The sequence below is a fragment of the Heterocephalus glaber genome, unplaced genomic scaffold (genome assembly GCF_053883595.1).
Source record: "Heterocephalus glaber isolate CG9 unplaced genomic scaffold, H.glaber_assembly_v1.0 deba00001561, whole genome shotgun sequence".
NCBI lineage: Eukaryota > Metazoa > Chordata > Mammalia > Rodentia > Bathyergidae > Heterocephalus > Heterocephalus glaber.
Genome location: NW_028258349.1, coordinates 2,234,933 through 2,253,867, shown reverse-complemented (window position 1 = coordinate 2,253,867; position 18,935 = coordinate 2,234,933). Strand labels below are relative to the sequence as shown.

General features: G+C 44.3%; 2 protein-coding genes and 3 non-coding genes across 7 annotated transcripts; 3 read left to right on the top strand and 2 right to left on the bottom strand.

Moving 5' to 3' along the window:
- Positions 1 to 620: 620 nt before the first annotated feature.
- Fcgr2a (Fc gamma receptor IIa) lies at positions 621 to 11,131 on the top strand. Of its 3 annotated transcripts, none has more exons than XM_004865140.4 (5): positions 621 to 826; positions 1,631 to 1,651; positions 1,967 to 2,221; positions 5,910 to 6,164; positions 10,601 to 11,131. In XM_004865140.4, exons 1-5 carry the CDS (start codon positions 760 to 762, stop codon positions 10,624 to 10,626), a joined length of 624 nt encoding a protein of 207 aa, XP_004865197.1. In that variant the 5' UTR covers positions 621 to 759; the 3' UTR covers positions 10,627 to 11,131. The 3 variants fall into 3 exon arrangements, with proteins under 3 accessions (XP_004865197.1, XP_087047010.1, XP_004865196.1); XM_087190884.1 differs by lacking the exon at positions 10,601 to 11,131 and adding an exon at positions 10,339 to 10,477; XM_004865139.4 differs by lacking the exon at positions 10,601 to 11,131 and adding an exon at positions 7,393 to 9,108 and having other exon boundaries at positions 622 to 826.
- Positions 10,923 to 10,993, bottom strand: Trnag-gcc (transfer RNA glycine (anticodon GCC)). The gene has a single exon. It is a non-coding gene; the product is annotated as a tRNA-Gly (tRNA).
- A 557-nt stretch (positions 11,132 to 11,688) lies between the features above and the next one.
- On the top strand, positions 11,689 to 13,808 carry Hspa6 (heat shock protein family A (Hsp70) member 6). Its single transcript, XM_004921180.3, is given in 2 exon segments — positions 11,689 to 12,798; positions 12,801 to 13,808. Coding segments are annotated over 2 exon segments (1,932 nt in total). The 3' UTR covers positions 13,623 to 13,808.
- A 3,953-nt stretch (positions 13,809 to 17,761) lies between these two features.
- On the bottom strand, positions 17,762 to 17,844 carry Trnal-cag (transfer RNA leucine (anticodon CAG)). Its single transcript has one exon. It is a non-coding gene; the product is annotated as a tRNA-Leu (tRNA).
- A 556-nt stretch (positions 17,845 to 18,400) lies between these two features.
- Positions 18,401 to 18,472, top strand: Trnar-ucu (transfer RNA arginine (anticodon UCU)). The gene has a single exon. It is a non-coding gene; the product is annotated as a tRNA-Gly (tRNA).
- The last annotated feature ends 463 nt before the right edge of the window (positions 18,473 to 18,935 follow it).

Genomic DNA, 18,935 nt, shown 5'->3' with positions numbered 1-18,935 from the left:
CTGGAGGTCTATGTGCAGCTTTTTTGGTCTGTTTACTTGTCTTTGACCTACCTTTTAAGGCCTTATCTTTGGGGTGGGCAGCTAGTTGGCAAGGGAGTGCCTTATTCTCGGTGAGCTTAGAGTTAGTAAGGGGGCGTGTGAGTATCTATTGTACTCTATAATGACCCCAGAGTGAATAATATAGTGACTCTAGAGGGAATACAGATGTATATAAGTGTTTACATTAGTGCATAGGTGTGAGTACACACTGTCTTAAGGTTAGTCAGCCCCCCCCACTTCCTCTGTATTTTACCGGAGGTGGGGGTGGCTTATTGTTTGTGCACTTGGGTTTCTCTCTGTTCTGCCTGTCAGCTCTTTTTCTGATCTCTTGGTGCAAGATTTGTCAGAGTTGAAGCTTCTGTGGAACTTTCTGTACTGGCCAGTGAGGCAAATGGGAAGTGGAGTGGGAACAACACTGAAGTGGGACCCAGGACCTGGGCTCCAGCTCCAGGTCTCCTTCTTAGTGTTTCCCTGTTTCCTCACCAAGAAGCAATAGCCCAGAGCTTTCCCAAGGACACAACAAGGGGCTACGTGATAGAGGCATTTACTATAAAGCAGGCTTTATTCCTTGACTTGTTAATGATTCATTAGCAGAAAGAGAATCTGGTGACTGATGACATATGTACAAAAGTATGAAACAATTTCCTTCCTCTTTTCGAAGTTCATCTCCTAACCCTCATTGGACTCTGGCCCAGATCTGAGACGACTTTGAAGACCCAAATGTTTCAGAATGTATATCCTCGAGGCCGATGGCTGTTTCAACCACTGACACTTTTGCTGGTGTTGGGTGAGTAGAAGTCCTTCTGGGAGAGGGACATTTCAGCCCCTCCTACTGCCTGGACTTCAGGGACAGTGTGGTAAGGAGAAGGTGTGGGCCCTAGAAGCTAGAGTCAGACAAAGGGAAGAGAGAACTCTGAATTCTTATAGCTTCCATGGTTCCTAAGGTCAGATTTTGGAGATACTTTCACAATCCGTGAGAAGCTCCCTGTGCTCCAAACATTCATACTACTCTTTGTAGTCATGTCATGGGGACAGAAATGAGATAAAGAGGATAAGAAAAAAAAGATAGTCAGGAGGTTAACTGCAAATAGACTCTTTTTTTTTTGGAGACAGCATCTCACTATGTAGTTCAGGCTGACCTTGCATTGTGTAGCCCAGGCTGGCCTTGAACTCCCTATGGTCCTCCTGCCTCAGCCCCCCAAGTGCTGGGGATTACAGGTGTGTGCCAGCACAACTGGGCAAATATGTTCTCAGAAAGGGTCATGGGAAAAGAAGAAGCCCAAATCACCTCTTTTTAACTTGCCTCTCTCCTTCTACACTTGTGTGTGTGTGTGTGTGTGTGTGTGTGTGCGTGTGCGCGCCCTAGGGATTGAACCTACGGCTTTCACACTGAGCTATATCCCCAGTCCTCTTGAGAAGTTTATTTTGAGATAGGATCTTGCTAAATTACTCAGGCTGGGCTCAAATTTGCAATCCTCCTGCTTCAGCCTTCCAGAATGCTAGGATTATAAGTGTGTGTGACCAGGGCCAATTTAAATGTTATCTTCCTCTATTGCTCTGTGTTGATCCATTCTCTTCTCTTTTTTTACAGCTTCTGCAGAAAGGCAAACTGGTGAGTTTGCTCTTGGCTTTCTTGTTTTGGTGGTGCTATTTCCTCACAGTAAGACACTGGATTTACTTTGTAAGGAAAAGCCTGCCACCAAAAGTCAGGTTTCGGCTCAGCACGGGCAGTGCCCCTATTTCAGTAGAGCCGGGGATTTGGTTCTTTGTATGATTCCTTCCAAATTCACTGAAGATTCGGGAGAATGAGGCTGCTGTACGTATGCACACAGATCTTTAAGGAGACACATAGCATGGCTCCTCTGTGATCCATGGCCTCTCCAACGTTAATTATTCACATTCCTTTCTGCTCTGCTTCCCTCAACAGATCTCCCAAAGGCTGTGGTGAGACGCGAGCCCCCATGGATCCAGGTGCTCCAGGGAGACCTCGTGACACTGACATGCGAGGGGGCCCGCAGCCCTGGGAACCACTCCACCCAGTGGCTCCACAGCGGGAGCCCCATCCCCGCCGAGGTCCATCCCAGCTACAGGTTCACAGCCGAGAAAAATGACAGGGGAGAGTACCGGTGCCAGATGGGCGGGACCAGCCTTAGCGACCCTGTGCATCTGGACGTGATCGCGGGTCAGTAGAGGACAGGGGTAGGGGGACCAGGAGAGGGGAACCTGCTGACACTGCGGATGTTGGCAGGAAAGGGGGCTGGCCTGATTTCTGGGAAGCACCACTCTGACTTGCTCAAGTAGTTTTGCCCACTCATTTTCTTTTTCTTCCTTTCCCTTTCCTTTCCTTTCCTTTCTCCTTTCCTTTCTCCTTTCCTTTCCTTTCCTTTCCTTTCCTTTCCTTTTCCTTTCCTTTCCTTTTCCCTCCCTTTGCTTTCCTTTTCTTGTCTTGTTTTGCAGTACCAGGTCTTGAAACAGAGCCTTTGCACTGAACTAACTATATCCCCACCTGTCTTTGTTTTGAGCCAGGTAGGTTCTCACTAAGTTGCTAAATTGCCCAGATTAGGCTGTAGTTGTGAACCTCCTGCCTCAGTTTCCCAGAGTACTGGAACTACCAATGTGCATCTCATTTCCCTTTTCACCCACCCCTTTGCTTAGAATTTCCTCAGCATGTATTAGGTTGTTTTTACCTCAGTCCTGATTGAGCAAGAGGGTTGCAAGGCCATAGATGGGCAGCTGGGTGTGAGAGAAGCAGAAGGAGGTCTGTACTTCATAAAAGCACCCTGCTCTAATGTGGGGAAGCATAGACGTTGGAGGCAGAGATCTGTAAAGGCCCCTGGTGGGAGCCTGCCTGTCCAGTGTGAGGGGGTCACTCTGCTAACAAGCCATCTGCCAGGAGTCCAGGAGACAGGAGGCCGGAACCCCAAGGGGGGAAAACAGTCTGGTCGGAGGTGTGGAGGCTGACAAGCTGTTGCAATGACCTTAACTTTTATTCCTGAATGAAATGAAAATTCATGAGATTTTTTTTTTTTGGTACTGGTTATCGAACTCCGGACCTTGTGCTTTTGAGGCAGGCAGCAGAACCACTGAGCTGAATCCCTGGCCTTTGAGATGGTTTTTGCAAAAATTAAATTTTTTCAGCTGATACGTGAACGTTGTATGTATTAGTGGTCTAATGTCATGGCTTGATACGTGTGTATGTGTAATGTTTAAACCAGGTTAAACATAATTTATCTCCTCAAATACTTGATGGGGAAAACATTCAAAATCCTTTCTTCTAGCTTTTTGGACTATATGGTACATGATAGGCATCCTACTGTGCCACAGCACACGGAACACCTTGCTCCTAGCTAACTGTAACTCAGCAGCCATTGACTAATCTCTCCCCATTCCTTCCTCCCCACTCCTCTCATTACCCTCTGCTAACCACCATTCTACTTTCAACTTGTAGGAAATCAACCTTTTATTTTTATTTGTTTATTTATCTAAGTTTATTTGAGACAGGGTCTCACTATTAGCCCAGGGTGGCCTTGAACTAGAGGTGATCCTCCTGCCTCAGCCTCCTGAGTTCTGGGATTACAGGTGGGCACCACTATGCCTGGTGCAATCAACTTTTTAAAAACTATTCTCTCTGCCGGGGATTTAGCTCAGTGGTTCTGCCACCTGCCTCACAAGCACAAGGTCCCAAGTTTGATCCCTGGTACCAAAAAAAAATTCTATATATGATTGAGATTATATAATATTTGTCTTTCCCCCAAAGCCCTTGTTTCATTTCACTTAACATAATGATCTCCAGTTCCATCCACGTTGTTGCAAATGACAGGATTTTATTCTTTTAATGGCTGAATAGTATTCCATCATGTAAGTCATGAGATGATTATAATGCAAGGAACTACATGATCTGATTTAGTCTTATGTAAATATGAAGTAGTGTACAGTTTAATAGATTCTGTGAGGAAACTACTCCTAGACTATTTCTACCTCACTCCAACATCTGAAAATATGAATAATTTATTTCAGCTATAACTTGATGCATAAACCCTGCAGGTGGTACATGTAAGAATCCAGTGCTTTAGACTTTCCCGTTTATTACAAAGAAGGCAGTTTTTTTTAAATGGCCCTTTAAGGCTCCCTATATCAGAGAAATTCTCATATGGAGTCACTTTTTATGGCTGGTGCTCTCATGAAAGAGGAAAAAGGGCTGAGGTATAGTTCAGTGATAGAGCATTTGGCTAGAATGCACAAGACCCTGGGTTTGATACCCAGCACTGCAAAATAAATTCAGAAATATTGGGTTAAACTAAAAAAACCTGCCCAGTGACATCACAGCTACTCATCCCTGCTCCTTGTATACTTTCCTCTCCAGAAAGAGATCGTACTTCTGACTTTTCCCATGAAAACATAAATTATACATAACAAAAACTTAGGTCCAAAGAGTTGCTAGGGAGAAAGTGCTTAACTCCAGGCCTCTGTTGTAGAAGGAATTTAAGCTGAGGACACCCAACAGCTGATGACAGGAGCCAAAATAAGAATCCTGACTTTAGATTTCTGTTTCATGCTGTCTCAGTAACACTATCTTGCCTCTCATATCCAGAATATTGTTCTCATAAATAAATTTTCATTTAAGATAGAATAAATCAAGATATTAATTTCTGTAACAGAGCAATTTGAGTTTCTTCTCTAGTAAGTTAGTTAATGCATTCTTCAAGACTTAGCCTCCAAAGTAGCTGAATTTTGAAACTTGATTACTCTGCCATCAATGAAGAGGGGGTGGCTGGGAATGAGAGTGTTTATAGTCGAGGAGGGAAAAGTGATCAACTATTTTTTTTCTTCTTCTTTCTTTTTTTTTTTTGAAAAGTGACTAACTTTAAAACTTTCTTTAGTTACCCTTTTGTTCAGAGCTATAATTGAACATTGAATTCAATAGTCATACATTTTCATTTCTTATGTGGATGAAAGGCAATTTTGAATTTTTTTTTTATCATCTTGAGGATCAAAACCAGGGCCTCACACATGCTGGGCAAACACTGCACCACTAAGCTACTTTTCAGGGTCCTGGTCTTGAATGTTGATATCCCTTAAGATTGATTTGTTGACCTTAAGCCCCAAGGTGACAGTATAAGGAGGTAGGGCCTTTGGGGAAGTGATTTATGTAGGTGAGCGTGGAGTCATGAATGGGAGTAGATTCCTTATAACAGAGCCCCTCACCCCTCAAAAAAGAGGTGCCCAGAAGATTTTGGGCCTCTTGTGTCACTTCTAACACGTGGCAATGAGCCTCAATTCTACAAACCAGGAAGAGGGGCCTTACCAGTTGCAAAAGCTGCCAGCACCTTGATCTTAGACTTCCCAGACTCCAGAACTGTGATAAATACATTTCTGCTGTTTATAGGCCACTGAGATTATGCTATTTTGTTATAGCAGCCTGAATGGATTAAGAGAGAATGTTTTGTTAAGGTTCTGCTTCACTGTTAATACCATTAATAGCCACTTAGCTCACTTCCAAACTTTTTCGAGAGTGACTATTGAATTAGTAATCTCCAGACAATAAATTCTGTACCCATGAGAAATCAAATGTTTCAGATCCTGTTCGGTAACTTCTAGTTACTGAAATGGATTAATTTCCTTATGTAATTATAGTGTTTTACATTTTTCAGAAAAATTTTTAAGTATCTGCTCTTTGGAACTTCTGGAGACTCCTATCCTTCAGAGAGCCCACAGGCAAAATGCCATATTTTCCCTGTAAAAGAACACTCACATCTGCCACGAAGCAGTTGCCCAATGTTCTTTCGAGTTCTATGAGTCATGTAGCCCTGAGCTCCTGCAAAGGCCTTGTATCTTACTCTTAGAAACTTTTCTTCCTGTGTGTCTTCCAGACTGGCTGCTGCTCCAGACCTCCCAACCAGTGTTCCAGGAGGGGGACGACATTGTGCTGCGGTGTCACAGCTGGAATGACAGGCCTTTGGGAAAGGTCACATTCTACCACAATGGAATAGCCAAGAAATTTTTCAATTTCAATAGCAATTTCTCTCTCCCACGAGCAAACCACAATCACAGTGGTGATTACCACTGCACAGGACATATAGGAATGACACCCCACAAATCACAGCCTGTGACCATCACTGTCCAAGGTAGGAGCTTTAGGCTTTGGAAGGTGGGTTAGAACGGGAATTACTGATCCTTTTTAGGCTTTGGTACTTGACATTCTCCTGAGGGGTCCTCTTGATATGCATGACACTCTCAAAGTTCTAGCTGATCTGACTGCTATGTGGATGTGCAGCTCTGAACCACTTTGTTCCTCAGGGATTATGGAAATGGATTTCATTCACTCAGTTTTAACAGAAGGTATCTTTTCTTCTCCAGAAATACATCTACCAGACATAATCATTCTACCTCTTTTCCACCTCATTTCAACCACTCCTCTTAGATTCATGTCCCTCTACCTATAGGATTCTGAGGCTTGTGCCTGCCTAATGACTTCTCAGCCTAAGCTCAAACTGTAGCTCAGGGCAGTTGTGTGATCTTGGGAAATACTTCTCCCCCACAAAGAACTAGGCCCATGGCTATTATTGAAATTTTGCATTAGGCAATCTTTGTGATGCCTTTTCAGGAAGCAACAGAAGGTACTTATGAGAGACTGGTGTTGGAGTCCTAGGCTGAGAGAAGGTAGGGAGTGAAGATCCACTGATGTGGTCTGTGGATTCTGTAGTTCCCCAGTCATGTAATTCCTTAGGAGCATTTTGAAATGAAGGGTTCTGTGGTTAAATTGATGTGGAACATGATGCATACTCTGTTCCTCTCCTTTTATATTCACAATGCATGTTAAAGGCTTTAAGAAGTCTGTTGTAAAGAAAAACTTTTTTTGTGTGGTTCTGCAGATTGAACCTAGGACCTTTGCACTGAGGTACATTTCTTCCCTGCCCCTTATTTTTTTATTTCGAGTCAAGGTCTCGGTAAATCACTAAGTTGCCAAGGTGAGGCTAGAACTTGCAATCCTCCTGCCTTAGCCTCCCAGAGGGCTAGGATTACAGGCATGCACCATCAAACCCAGCAGAAAACTTTAAACCATGTTTCAAATGGCAGTTGCCAAACCAAGGTTACCACAAATCTTTGTCTTCTCTAACTTCAGACCAATGTGCCATGGTTGCCCTTTAGAAAATGCTAATTTAGTGCTTTTTTGGGAATGCGGAGAGACAAAGATAACCTCTGAAGATTTCCTGGCCTACCTATCTCCTCTTGACTTTGCCATAAGCCCCTAGCTGGGGTGAAGTCACAAAGGCTTTCTACTGGGGACCTCACTGTTTACTACAGATTTCTACTTAAATGGCTATCATTTTCTCTTTCCTTTGTCTCTCCTAGAAGGTCCTGAAATTCCGATTCCATCCATCTCTCCTCCTTGGTACCAAGTCATTTTCTGCCTGGTGATGGGATTGCTGTTCTCAGTGGACACAGGGCTGTATTTCTCTGTGCAGAGAGACCTTCGAAGCTCAATGACAGATTGCAAGAATGAAGTCAGATGGTACAAGGACATTCGGGACAAATGACTTCTCATCCTATGGCATAATGGCAGTGACAGCTACATCCCATAGCCCACACTTTGCTTTCTCCTGTAGCTCCTTCTTGAAAGTCACCTTGGCTAAAGAATCATCTTTTTTTAGTCACTTCTTTGCTCAAGCTATTAAATAGCTTCCCCGTGGGCAGGTGATGTAGCTCAGTGGTGCTGCGCCTGCCTGGCAAGTGCAAAGTCGAGTTTGATCCCCGGTACTGGAAAAAACAAAATAACTTCCCCTTGTACTCAGAGTAAAAGCTAAAGCCTTTGCAGTGTACTGCAAGATGCTAATGTGATCTTGCTCCTCATTCTTTCTCTAATCTCATTTCCTTCTGCTTTGCCATGCTTATTCTTGGTTACTCTTGTCCTATTTTAGACACATGAATTGTGCTTCAGCACAGCTTTTGCTGTTTCCTGTTTCAGGAATGTTATTTCTTACAGATACCTATGTCATGCTTCATCATGACTGTTATAGTTCGAATTCATTTTGAAGCTTGGTCCTCAGTGCCGAAGTGTTGGAGTAGGTTAGCTATCATGAAAATTTGGCTATTTTCTCTCTTCCCAGTGCCATGCTTGCCCTTGCACATTTCTGTTGGGCATGGAGCACATGAGGCTTTCATTAGAAGCCAAGCTGATGTGGCCACCTGATCTTGGACTAGTCTCCAGAGCTGTGACCTAAAGAAACCGCTTTTCTTTACAAATCACTGAGTCTCAGGTGTTTTGTTACAGCAACAGAAATTAGACCAAGACAATACCATTTAGATCTTTACTCAAATGTCCCCTTATCAGTGGGTTCTCTTTGATCATTTAGTATAATTCTATTCATCATACTTCTAATTCTCCCCACCTGTTTTATTTTTTTTACATTATACTTATCACCAATCGATGTGCTTACTGTATGCTTACTTGTTTATTGTTTGGCACTCCCCCATTTGAATATGAGCTCCAAGAGAGGCCTTTGTCTATTTTATTCACTATATGCTTAAGGCCTGGTTCAGTGTCTGTCCATGATATTGGATTCAATATTTGTGGAATTAATAAATTCTTAAAAGTTTGAAATCAGAGTCCTTTTGAACCTGGAAAATCCTCTTCTTTTTTTTTTCTTGGTACTGGGGATCAAACTTGGGACCTTGCACTTGAGAGGCAAGCAGCAGAACCACTGAGCTAACTCCCTGGCCTGAACCTGGAAAAATCCTTAGAAACAAGGCCATTCACTCTCCTTATTTTAAAACCAAAGAAGCTGTAGCCCAGATAGGTGAAATGACTTGATTTAAAACATACAGATAATAGGGCTAGGGTTATAGCTCAGTGGTGTTGTGCCTGCTGGCAAGTACAAAGTCCTGAGTTCAATACCCGGTACCAAAAACAAAAACCAAAAAGACACCCCCCAAAAACCAAACATACCAATAAGATGTATTCTGGAAAGTTACAAATGCCCTATGATGAATGTGATCAATATGTGTAACAAATACGTACTAGTAAAAAGGACAAATATGTACTAATAAAAAGAATAAAGTTTAAAAATATGGGTAGTTGGTGTGACAGATCTTCAAATATAGTTTGGACCATGCTATAAATTTTAATCTACAGTTGCTTTTATTTTGTGGTCAATATTGGGTGATAAGCATCCCTTCACTTCACAATCTGTAAGTCATTACTTTAATGTCTGATCTATTTTTATTTATTGATTGATTGATTGATTGATTGATTAATTGGTACAGGGGATCAAACTTGGACCTTGTGCTTGCGAGGTAGGCAGTGGAACAACTGAGCTAAATCCCTGGCTTATTTTTCATTTTTATTTATTTATTTATTTAGTCGGATCTCTTTTAAAAGATAACCAAACTAAGCTACTAAACACAAATGGCTATGTTTAAGTGTATGTACAAAGTTTGTACTGCATATATACACTCCCCTATGAACCCTTGAACCTCTGTGAAGAGATCAGTCAAAAAACAAAGAAACTGGGCCTGGTGTGGTGTAATCCCAGACCTTCAGGAGTCTGAGGCAGGAGGATACCAGTTCCAGCCTGCCAGAACAACTAAATGGCTTCTGGAAACCCCCGAAGGCTGGGTTTCATCCCTAGCATCGGAAAACAAACACATTAAAGTATGACCGTGTGAGGCCATGAACACTGATATCCTGCTTCAGGGTTATGTCCACAACTTTTGATGTTAAATGGGTGGAATTGTGTGTACATGGGATCACACATGCTAGACAACTGCTCTGTGACTAAGCAACATCCCCAACGCACTAAGTATTTTAAGGCTGCTGAAGGCAGGGAGAAAGTTTTAGGGAGCCCAGACAAGGCAGTCCCTGAACAAGCCAGAATAAAGACCTCCAGGCCAGGCAATCCTTTTCCTTCTGAGGTGAAGTCCTTTCTCTTGCAGGCCTTCTTGATTCTGGCTCCTAGGCCTGACTTCTCTCTCTCTCAGAGTTATGACATAGATTACTTTTCTTTGAGGATAGTTTGATTTTTCCACTGTGGAAGTCATTCATTTGACACTTCAAACATTTTTCTTTCCTGGACTGATTACCTTCCCAGTACTGCTAATTTCTCTAGTAGCCAACTGCTGCTTTTTCTCACCTGAACACTGGGAGAGAACTGACCTCAGCAGCCTGACCCTCTCTTCCTCTTCAGAGGCCCACTGGACCCAGGGAGTTCTAATCTGTTGGAGAAAACAACCACCCACGGAACAGGTCATTTCAATATCTCTTTTTTAAGATTCCTCTTTTTTTTTCTTTTTTTGGTACAGGGATCGAACTCAGGACCTTGCACTTGTGAGGCAGGCGTGCCGTCACTGAGCTAAATCCCCAGCCCAATATCTCTTTTTTAAATTAGAAGTTTCCTAAAAAATAAATAAATAAATAAATAAATAAATAAATAAATTAGAAGTTTCCTTTGCATCAGGCAATTAATATATTCCTTTGATATGCTAAATTCATAAGGCCACAGACCTGATGGGAACTAGTGTGGCTTTACTGCCTGATGACCCCATCTCTTCCTTGACCCTGTAGGAATTTACTTTCCGCGGGAATCCTGAGTCTGAATTGGATCCCAGTTCTGCCACAGAGAAAAACGCACATTTACCATTTCGGAGACAGGCCTTGGAAAGCCGCAGGAGCGACATCTGGCGACCTTGTACCTCCTACGGCCCATAGGTTGCATTCCCTCACCTCAGCACTACCTCCGGCTTCTCTGAGGAAAGCTGTTAAAGAGGAGGAACCGTGTCAAAATAACCCAAGGCCTCTGACAAATTTGTTTCTTATATTTAAGTGTTATAAATCTTAAAATAGAAAAATATCGAAAACTTAAGGCCTAAATAGAAAAAGCATTTTGTGCATTGGCCGGGAATCGAACCCGGGCCTCCCGCGTGGCAGGCGAGAATTCTACCACTGAACCACCAATGCAGACAGCAGCAAGTGGTCTTCAGTATCGCTCTTCACTTTGCTATCCAGCCGCCTTCCTTTGACGAACAGAACGTCTGCTTTGAAAATATTACGTTTATATTTTAAAATGAGCTTTCTTGTTTTTTCACAATAAACTTTTAAAAAATACTAAAGCGACTGTGTGAACTCCCGGCTTTGAGGCGGCGGCTCTGCTCTGTTTGTGTGGTAACGACGCCCCAGCTTTCCGGAGCTGCGGCGGAGAGCTTGGCCTCGGTTACTGCCTTCACTGCCTCAGCCACGGCCGAGGGCGGTGAGAACCAGCCGGGAGAAGCTGGCACTTTCTCGGTGTTTCTCTTCGGCAGCTCTGAGGTGAAGGCAGACGGGCCGGCCCAGGCGTCCGCGCCCCTCCCGCCCCGGGCGGCCGGGGGGAACCTTTTCGGAGTGACTCTGCCGGCGCGGGCGGGGACCCACGGCTCTCGGTGCGCGGAGAGGTCTCAGGAAGGTTCCCGCCAGGGAGGGCGGGAGGGGCGCGGGGCCCCGCAGCCCTATAAAAGCCCGGCAGCCGCTGAGCGGGGCAGATTCTCCGCGGGCTGCCTGGAGAGCACACGGGAGCAGTCGGTTCTACTGAGCGCCCCTTTTCTCCTGAGCACCACAGACCTCCGGAGTCCCTGCATCTGAAGTCTGAAGTCGTATCCTAAGCGCTAGAAGCCACAGCCATGTAAGCCCCAAGGGAAGTGGAGATCTGCATCGATCTGGGCTCCACATTCTCGTGCGTGGGCGTGTTCCAGCACGGCAAGGTGGAGATCCTCGCCAACGACCAGGGCAACCGCACCACGCCCAGCTACGTGGCCTTCACCGACACCGAACGGCTGGTGGGAGACGCCGCCCAGAGCCAAGGGGCCCTGAACCCGCACAACACTGTTTTTGACGCCAAGCGGCTGACAGGGCGCAAGTTCTTGGACGCGACGGTGCAGTCGGGCATAAAGCATTGGCCCTTCCAGGGGGTGAGCGAGGGCGCCAAGCCCAAGGTGCGCGTGTCCTATCGCGGGGAGGACAAGGCGTTCTACCCCGAGGAGATCTCGTCCTTGGTGCTGAGCAAGATGAAGGAGACGGCTGAAGAGTTCCTGGGCCAGCCCGTGAGGCACGCGTTGATCACAGTGCCTGCCTACTTCAACGACTCGCAGCGCGAGGCTACCAAAGACGCGGGTGCCATTGCAGGGTTCAACGTGCTGAGGATCATCAATGAGCCCACTGCGGCCGCCATTGCCTATGGGCTGGACCGGCGTGGGGCAGGAGAGCACAATGTCCTTATTTTTGACCTTGGTGGAGGCTCGTTTGATGTGTCGATTCTTACTATAGACGCCGGCGTCTTCGAGGTGAAGGCTACATTTGGAGACACTCACCTGGGTGGAGAGGACTTTGACAACCGGCTGGTGAACCACTTCGTGGAGGAGTTTCGGCGGAAGCATGGGAAGAATGTGAGCGGCAACAAACGGGCCCTTCGCCGATTGCGCACAGCCTGTGAGCGAGCCAAGCGCACCCTGTCCTCCTGCACCCAGGCCACTCTGGAGATTGAGTCCCTGTTCGAAGGCATGGACTTCTACACATCTATCACTCGTGCCCGCTTTGAGGAACTGTGCTTGGACCTCTTCCGCAGCACCCTGGAGCCTGTGCAGAAGGCCCTGCGGGATGCCAAGCTGGGCAAGGCCCAAATCCATGATGTCATCTTGGTGGGCGGTTCCACCCGCATCCCTAAGGTGCAGAAGCTACTGCAGGATTTCTTCAATGGCAAAGAGCCGAACAAGAGCATTAATCCTGATGAGGCTGTGTGGCCTATGGGGCTGCGGTGCGGGCGGCAGTGTTGATGGGGGACAAGTGTGAGAAAGTGCAGGATCTCCTGCTGCTGGATGTGGCTCCCCTATCACTAGGGCTGGAGACAGCAGGTGGGGTGATGACCACAATAATCCAGAGGAATGCCACCATTCCCACCAAGCACACCCAGACTTTCACCACCTACTCTGACAACCAGCTTGGGGTCTTAACCCAGGTGTATGAGGGCGAGAGGGCCATGACCAAGGACAACAACCTGCTGGGGCATTTTGAGCTCAGAGGCATCCCTCCTGCCCTGCGTGGAGTCTCTCAGATTGAGGTGACCTTTGACATCGATGCCAATGGTATCCTGAGTGTGACAGCCACTGACAGGAGCACAGGCAAGGCTAACAAGATCACCATCACCAATGACAAGGGCCAGCTGAGCAAGGAGGAAGTGGAGAGAATGGTTCATGAGGCTGAGCAGTACAAGGCTGAGGATGAGGCCCAGAGGGAGAGGGTGGCTGCCAAAAACTCCCTGGAGGCTCCTGTGTTCCACATAAAGGGCTCCTTGCAAGAAGAAAGTCTTAGGGACAAGAGCCCTGAAGAAGACAGGCGCAAAGTGCAAGGCAAGTGTCAGGAAGTCCTTGCCTGGCTGGAGCACAACCAGTTGGCGGAGAAGGAGGAATATGAGCATCAGAAGAAGGAACTGGAGCGAATCTGCCACCCCATCTTTTCTAGGCTCTGTGGAGGGTCTAGCGTTCCTGGAGGCAGCAGCTGTGGGGCTCAAGCCCACCAGGGGAGGCCCAGTACCGGCCCCATCATTGAGGAAGTCAATTGAATGACTCCTCATGCTAAGTCTGATATTACTGTCAAGGTTTGGGCCTTTGGGCCTTCTAGACTGTCTTCTATTATTCTGTCCTGTAACTTTAGGGGTTCCTGGGTAAGAAGTGTGTTCCCCCTAAAGATGGGAGCTTTCTTCACAGTATGTTGTATAACCCAGGTCTTTGTTATTTGACTTTTTGAAAAAAATTCCTCTTCTTTGATTTCAAACAAACAGAAGTCATTAATTTATTATTAACATTTGTGTGACACTTTAACATTGCTTTCTTATATATTTTGTATTTTTTTTAACTTGCATGTGTGGATTTTGTTATGTGAAATATAGTTGTAGATCTAAATAAACTTTAAAACTTCCTGGTTTTCATTCCAGTCAATGAAGTACATGATGAAGCTCACCTTTTAGAAGCAGAAAATGTTGGAGTAGGTGCTGAAGGAGAGACATGAAGAAAATTCATAAGGCTGTGTGCAAATTTCCTGTAGGAGAAAACAAGATAAGACAGTTTGAGGCAGACACATTGAATCAGTACTGCGGTATGAGGGGTGTTAGGAGAGGACTTATAGTGCAGGAAAAGGGAGGGAGGTCAGTGGAGTTGAAAAAGCAGAGAATAGAGAGAAACTTAAATACTAGCAAGTTTCCCATGTGCAACCCTAAGACAAAAATTCTATGTTGGGAGATTAGTTTGTTAATCTGTATACTAATAACACAGACAAACAGTTTACGTGATTGTTAGCTGTTTCTAAGCATGTCATTTTATCCATTGTTATTTTGGAGACAAGGCTCCCAAATGGACTTTGGGAATAGTATATGTCAGAGTAGGTCAGTGGATGTGATTGAAGTTGCTATTGGTTGACCTTGTTGATGTAAGAAGAATAGCATGATCCCAGCTGATTTCTGCTGACGGGCGGAGGAGCAGAGTAACAACAGTGCTGTAGCATTATGGCTGCATTGGACCCAGAATGCACAGGTTTTCAACTCTATCACATTGAATGCTGTACTGTGTAAATGAAATTCTCCCAACCTCAATTTTCCCTTGCATATACTGAGATGACAACAGTAGCTACCTCAATATTATTGTGAGAATTCAATTAAAATATGTAAGAGGCAAAAAAAGAATGGTAGGCATTTACACTACCAAGTAATATTAGCTAGTAATTATTAGTTGAGCATCAAGTTGTGTTACTTGACATATACAATTTAATCTTCACAGCAGTATTACAGGGTGGTTATCTTTTTTGGGGGTGAAGATTCTGCAGTTTAAACAGGTTAAACAATTTACTCAAGATCACATAACTATTAAATGTGGTAGACAGAGGGAAAGATGGAATTAAGAATTCTGTTCTGCCTGACTAAATCCCAAGCATGGCACCTCACAAACAGACCATAACTCTACATATTACTACACCTTCCCCCAGATACTGTGAAGTTGACAGATTATGCCTTTAGAATACAACTGGCTGCTGAACCATAAGGGGAAGAGTATTTATTTTATTGTATACTTACATTGTTAAGTGAACGTTTGCATGTTTTTGTTTTTGTTTTTGAGGTACCAGGGCCTCAAACTCAGGGCCTTGCACTTGTGAGACAGGCATGTTGCCACTGAGCTAAATTCCCGGCCCTTGCATATATTTTTATAGCAAATGACTGAACCTGGGGGACATCCACAGACTCACCTTTACTGTCAGTTAAGTAAATGACAATATAGTAGCAAGGATAAACTGGGTGAGTTAATTCCCAGTCAGCCTAATTCATACTTTATCTATCATGAACAGTGGGAAATTTATTTTAAACTCAGAAATGAAAGTAAGCTTGGCTAGAATAATGGTACACTATATTTAGCTTAGGTGGTCTCTTGCAGGTAGAGAGTAGGTTGCACTAACAATCTACTTGTCCCTGGATATCATTTCACATTTTTAACTGCCCTCTTTTTCTGTGCCTGGTTCAAGTCTTAGTCAACCTGGATTCATGTGAAGGAACCTGAAAAAAAACATGCAGGAAGCTGAGGCAGGAAAACTGCAAATTCAAGCCCAGACTGAGCAACTTACCATGAACTTGTCTCAAAAATTGAGCCAGCAGGGCTGGGGATTTAGCTCAGTGGTTCTGCTGCCTGTCTTGAAAGTACAAAGACCTGAGTTCAATCCCTCATACCAAAAAAATTAAAAGGGTACAGTATATAGCTGTGTGAAGGCTCTGGGTTCAATCCCCAGTACTTGGCGGAGGAGCGATATGGGTACATGATGGAGGTGAGGTGCATGGGGGTTGGGTAGAGAGGTGAATTACATAAGCACCTTGTGTTATTACATTATTTTCCTGAATTTCTCAACTTCCAACATAGACCATCTCAACCTATTTGTACTTCTCTCTCAAGAATAATGTTTATAGTTAGATCTATGGAGTTTCTTACTATTCCCACAACATGCCTTTCTCCTTTTTTAAAAAATTTAAAAACATACATTTTATGGTGTTTAGTACTTGTGAAAATACTTCATATCCTCCCAACTGGGTGGTATCTAATTATCTATGGGGAGATTTAAGTAAATTAACTATCCATTTCTATTTTTCAATGATTGCTGTTGGTAATTTTGGTTTAGTTTCTTTGAGATTTCTTGTAATAACAGGCATCTAAAATTTCTTATTGTCAGTTGTGGTGATGCACACCTGTAGTCCCAGCATTCTGGGAGGCTAAGGAAGGAGGATTACAACTTGAGCCAGCCTAGGCAATTTAGGGAGACCTTGTCTCAGGCCAGGCTGGCCTCAAACTCACAGCAATACTCTTGCCGCACTCTCCCAAGTGCTGGGATTACAGGCGTGCATCACCATGCCCAGCTCAAAATTTAAAAATGTTTCAAAATGTCTAGAGATGCAGCTCAGTGTGAAGGCCCTGAATTCAATCCCCAGTACCCCTGCTCTCAACCCTTATGTTGTACAGTCTTCACTGATTATTGTAATCACAACTATGTCACCCATTCACAAGTTAAACCAAAATATATACCCATTATTTAAAAATATCAAATCTTGTAGTAAGCATTTTCTTGCCCCATCCTCAATTCCTATGCATTACAAACAACCACTTTCAAGCTTAAAAAATGGTAAATAGCTAAATGATACTGAATAAAAGGCCTGGTGAGAAGCAAGAGATAGAGATTCCAGGTTAAAGATCGGCCTGTGGAAAAACACTTAGACTATTAGGGAGACAGTTCTGAAATTTAATATACATTCAAATCACCCGTAGATTTTGTAAAACGCAGATTTAGTAGGTCTTAGAAATTTAGATTTCAGGCCCCACCTCACAACAAGGCTTTTTACATGCCCAGCTTCTCCCAAATCAGAAAATGATTTGAGATCTCCTACAAAAAGGATTTCTTGAAGCAACCAATTCTGTGAATTTATTTTCCCCATCTGTTCTCCATTTGGTCTGTTTATTTCTTTTCCTGGTGTGAAACAGGAAACCTACAAGATTAGAATTGGTGGTGGGGGTTGGTTGGGCAAGGAGGTGGATGGGGATTACCCTGTTCACCAAAGCTTGAAACCATTGCCTTAGCATGAAAAGATTCGGGGTAATTGCAGCAAATCAAGGGTCCCTGAATAAAGGGCTTTCTCTTGTTCCGTCAAAGACTGATAACGACCTGTCTCAGTGCACTTGACATATAGAAAAGGCTCAATACAGTGGATCCTTGATTTATGAACTCAATCGGTTCCTGAGGGCTGGTTGTAACTCAAGTTGGTTGTAAGTCAATACAGCTGATATCTGGATGTTTACCTGGGTACACTCTATGGATAACAAGAGGCAGATGGATCTTCCATTAACCAATTAACCCAAGTTGTTCATATGTCAGGCCGGTGATAACTTGAGGGTCCCTTGTACATTGTTGTCAGATAAAAGACTAAACAGGCACCAGGAAATTGGAGTCTAAAGTAAAAATTTCTATTCTTTCATAAGGAAAGATCTTAGCTTCAACTGCATATTGGATTTCATCCAACATTTACAGTAGTGTATAACAGTCTTCCTCTAGTTACATATCCCGAAATGAAATAAAAACAACCATTTATGAATACTACCTTCTCTAAGGGTTGTGTTACTGAAAAGGATATTGTCAGAATACTACCTTCTCTAAGGGTTGTGTTACTGAAAAGGATATTGTCAGAAGTGGGATTCGAACCCACGCCTCCAGGGGAGACTGCGACCTGAACGCAGCGCCTTAGACCGCTCGGCCATCCTGACACACATAACGCTGCATTTTTCTACTTTCTTTTCAGTTTATCATAAACTGATGAAGCACAATGTATGATCATAGCAATGTATTTAATCTATTGTTTCAATTAAAATACTCTTCTTGATTCTATTTGCAAAACAAGAAAATAAAACTGTCACCGATTGCTCATTCCTATCTGTTACTTCCTCGTCATTTTAAACCTTGAAGCTCCGTTTCCTTTGCGCACTCCTCTCCTTTGGTGAGGCGGAGATAGGCGTTGGTGGATCTAGTACTGGCCCATCACCCCCTCACCCAAGACGGAATCCGACACCCAGTGGATCCAAGCGGGGCGTCGCGAAGCTGGGAGCGTCCGGCTGTGAGGGAAGCAGGGCGATAGCGGCGGAGAAATATCCCTCGCGGAGCTGAACTGACGCTTTCTTTGCAGCCACCCCGTGGTCCCGGCTCTCAGGCTCCCGGCATCAGGAAGTTTTAGCGATCCTGCCTTGAAATCATAAATCCATGACCTTCAGTAGATTCACTACCTCTACTTTTATATTTATAATTCCAGAAGCCACTGAACAGCGGGCGTTGGTGGTATAGTGGTGAGCATAGCTGCCTTCCAAGCAGTTGACCCGGGTTCGATTCCCGGCCAACGCATCAAGACAACGCTTTTTTTTTTTTTTTTCTCCCCCTACTCCCTACTTAGCGTACCTGACCAGAGCCAGAGATGGGGCGCGAGAAACAAACCCGCGCTAGGGAATGACAGATGGCCTATCTAAACCAAGCACAGCAAGGGTCACTGGTCTGCCAATCAGGCTTGGTGTGTTTGTGTTTTTTGGTATTGATATTGTTCTTTTTACTTGTAAACATCTAACTCTTCACAGATTTACCTGCCATCCTTGCACAGGGGATTTTAGTACTGTACGTGTGCTGCCCAAACAAGCACTGTTGCTGTTGTTTTCAATCATTAGTGAATGATTTGCTTTTGGTCAAGTCATTTAATTTCTCTGGGGTTCGATTTCTCATCTGTTAAGGGGAGTTCAAATTCCACAATTTTTGAGATTCTTTTAGGCTCTAACCTCCTTTTGAAGGACATACAGTCCTGAACTGGAAAGAGTGT

Bases quoted from the DNA above. Each gene is read 5' to 3' on its own strand.
- Fcgr2a (XM_004865139.4), top strand. From the start codon at position 760: ATGTTTCAGAATGTATATCCTCGAGGCCGATGGCTGTTTCAACCACTG. The intron at 827-1,630 runs GTGAGTAGAAGT...CTTTTTTTACAG, and splicing joins GACACTTTTGCTGGTGTTGG to CTTCTGCAGAAAGGCAAACT. The intron at 1,652-1,966 runs GTGAGTTTGCTC...TTCCCTCAACAG, and splicing joins TTCTGCAGAAAGGCAAACTG to ATCTCCCAAAGGCTGTGGTG.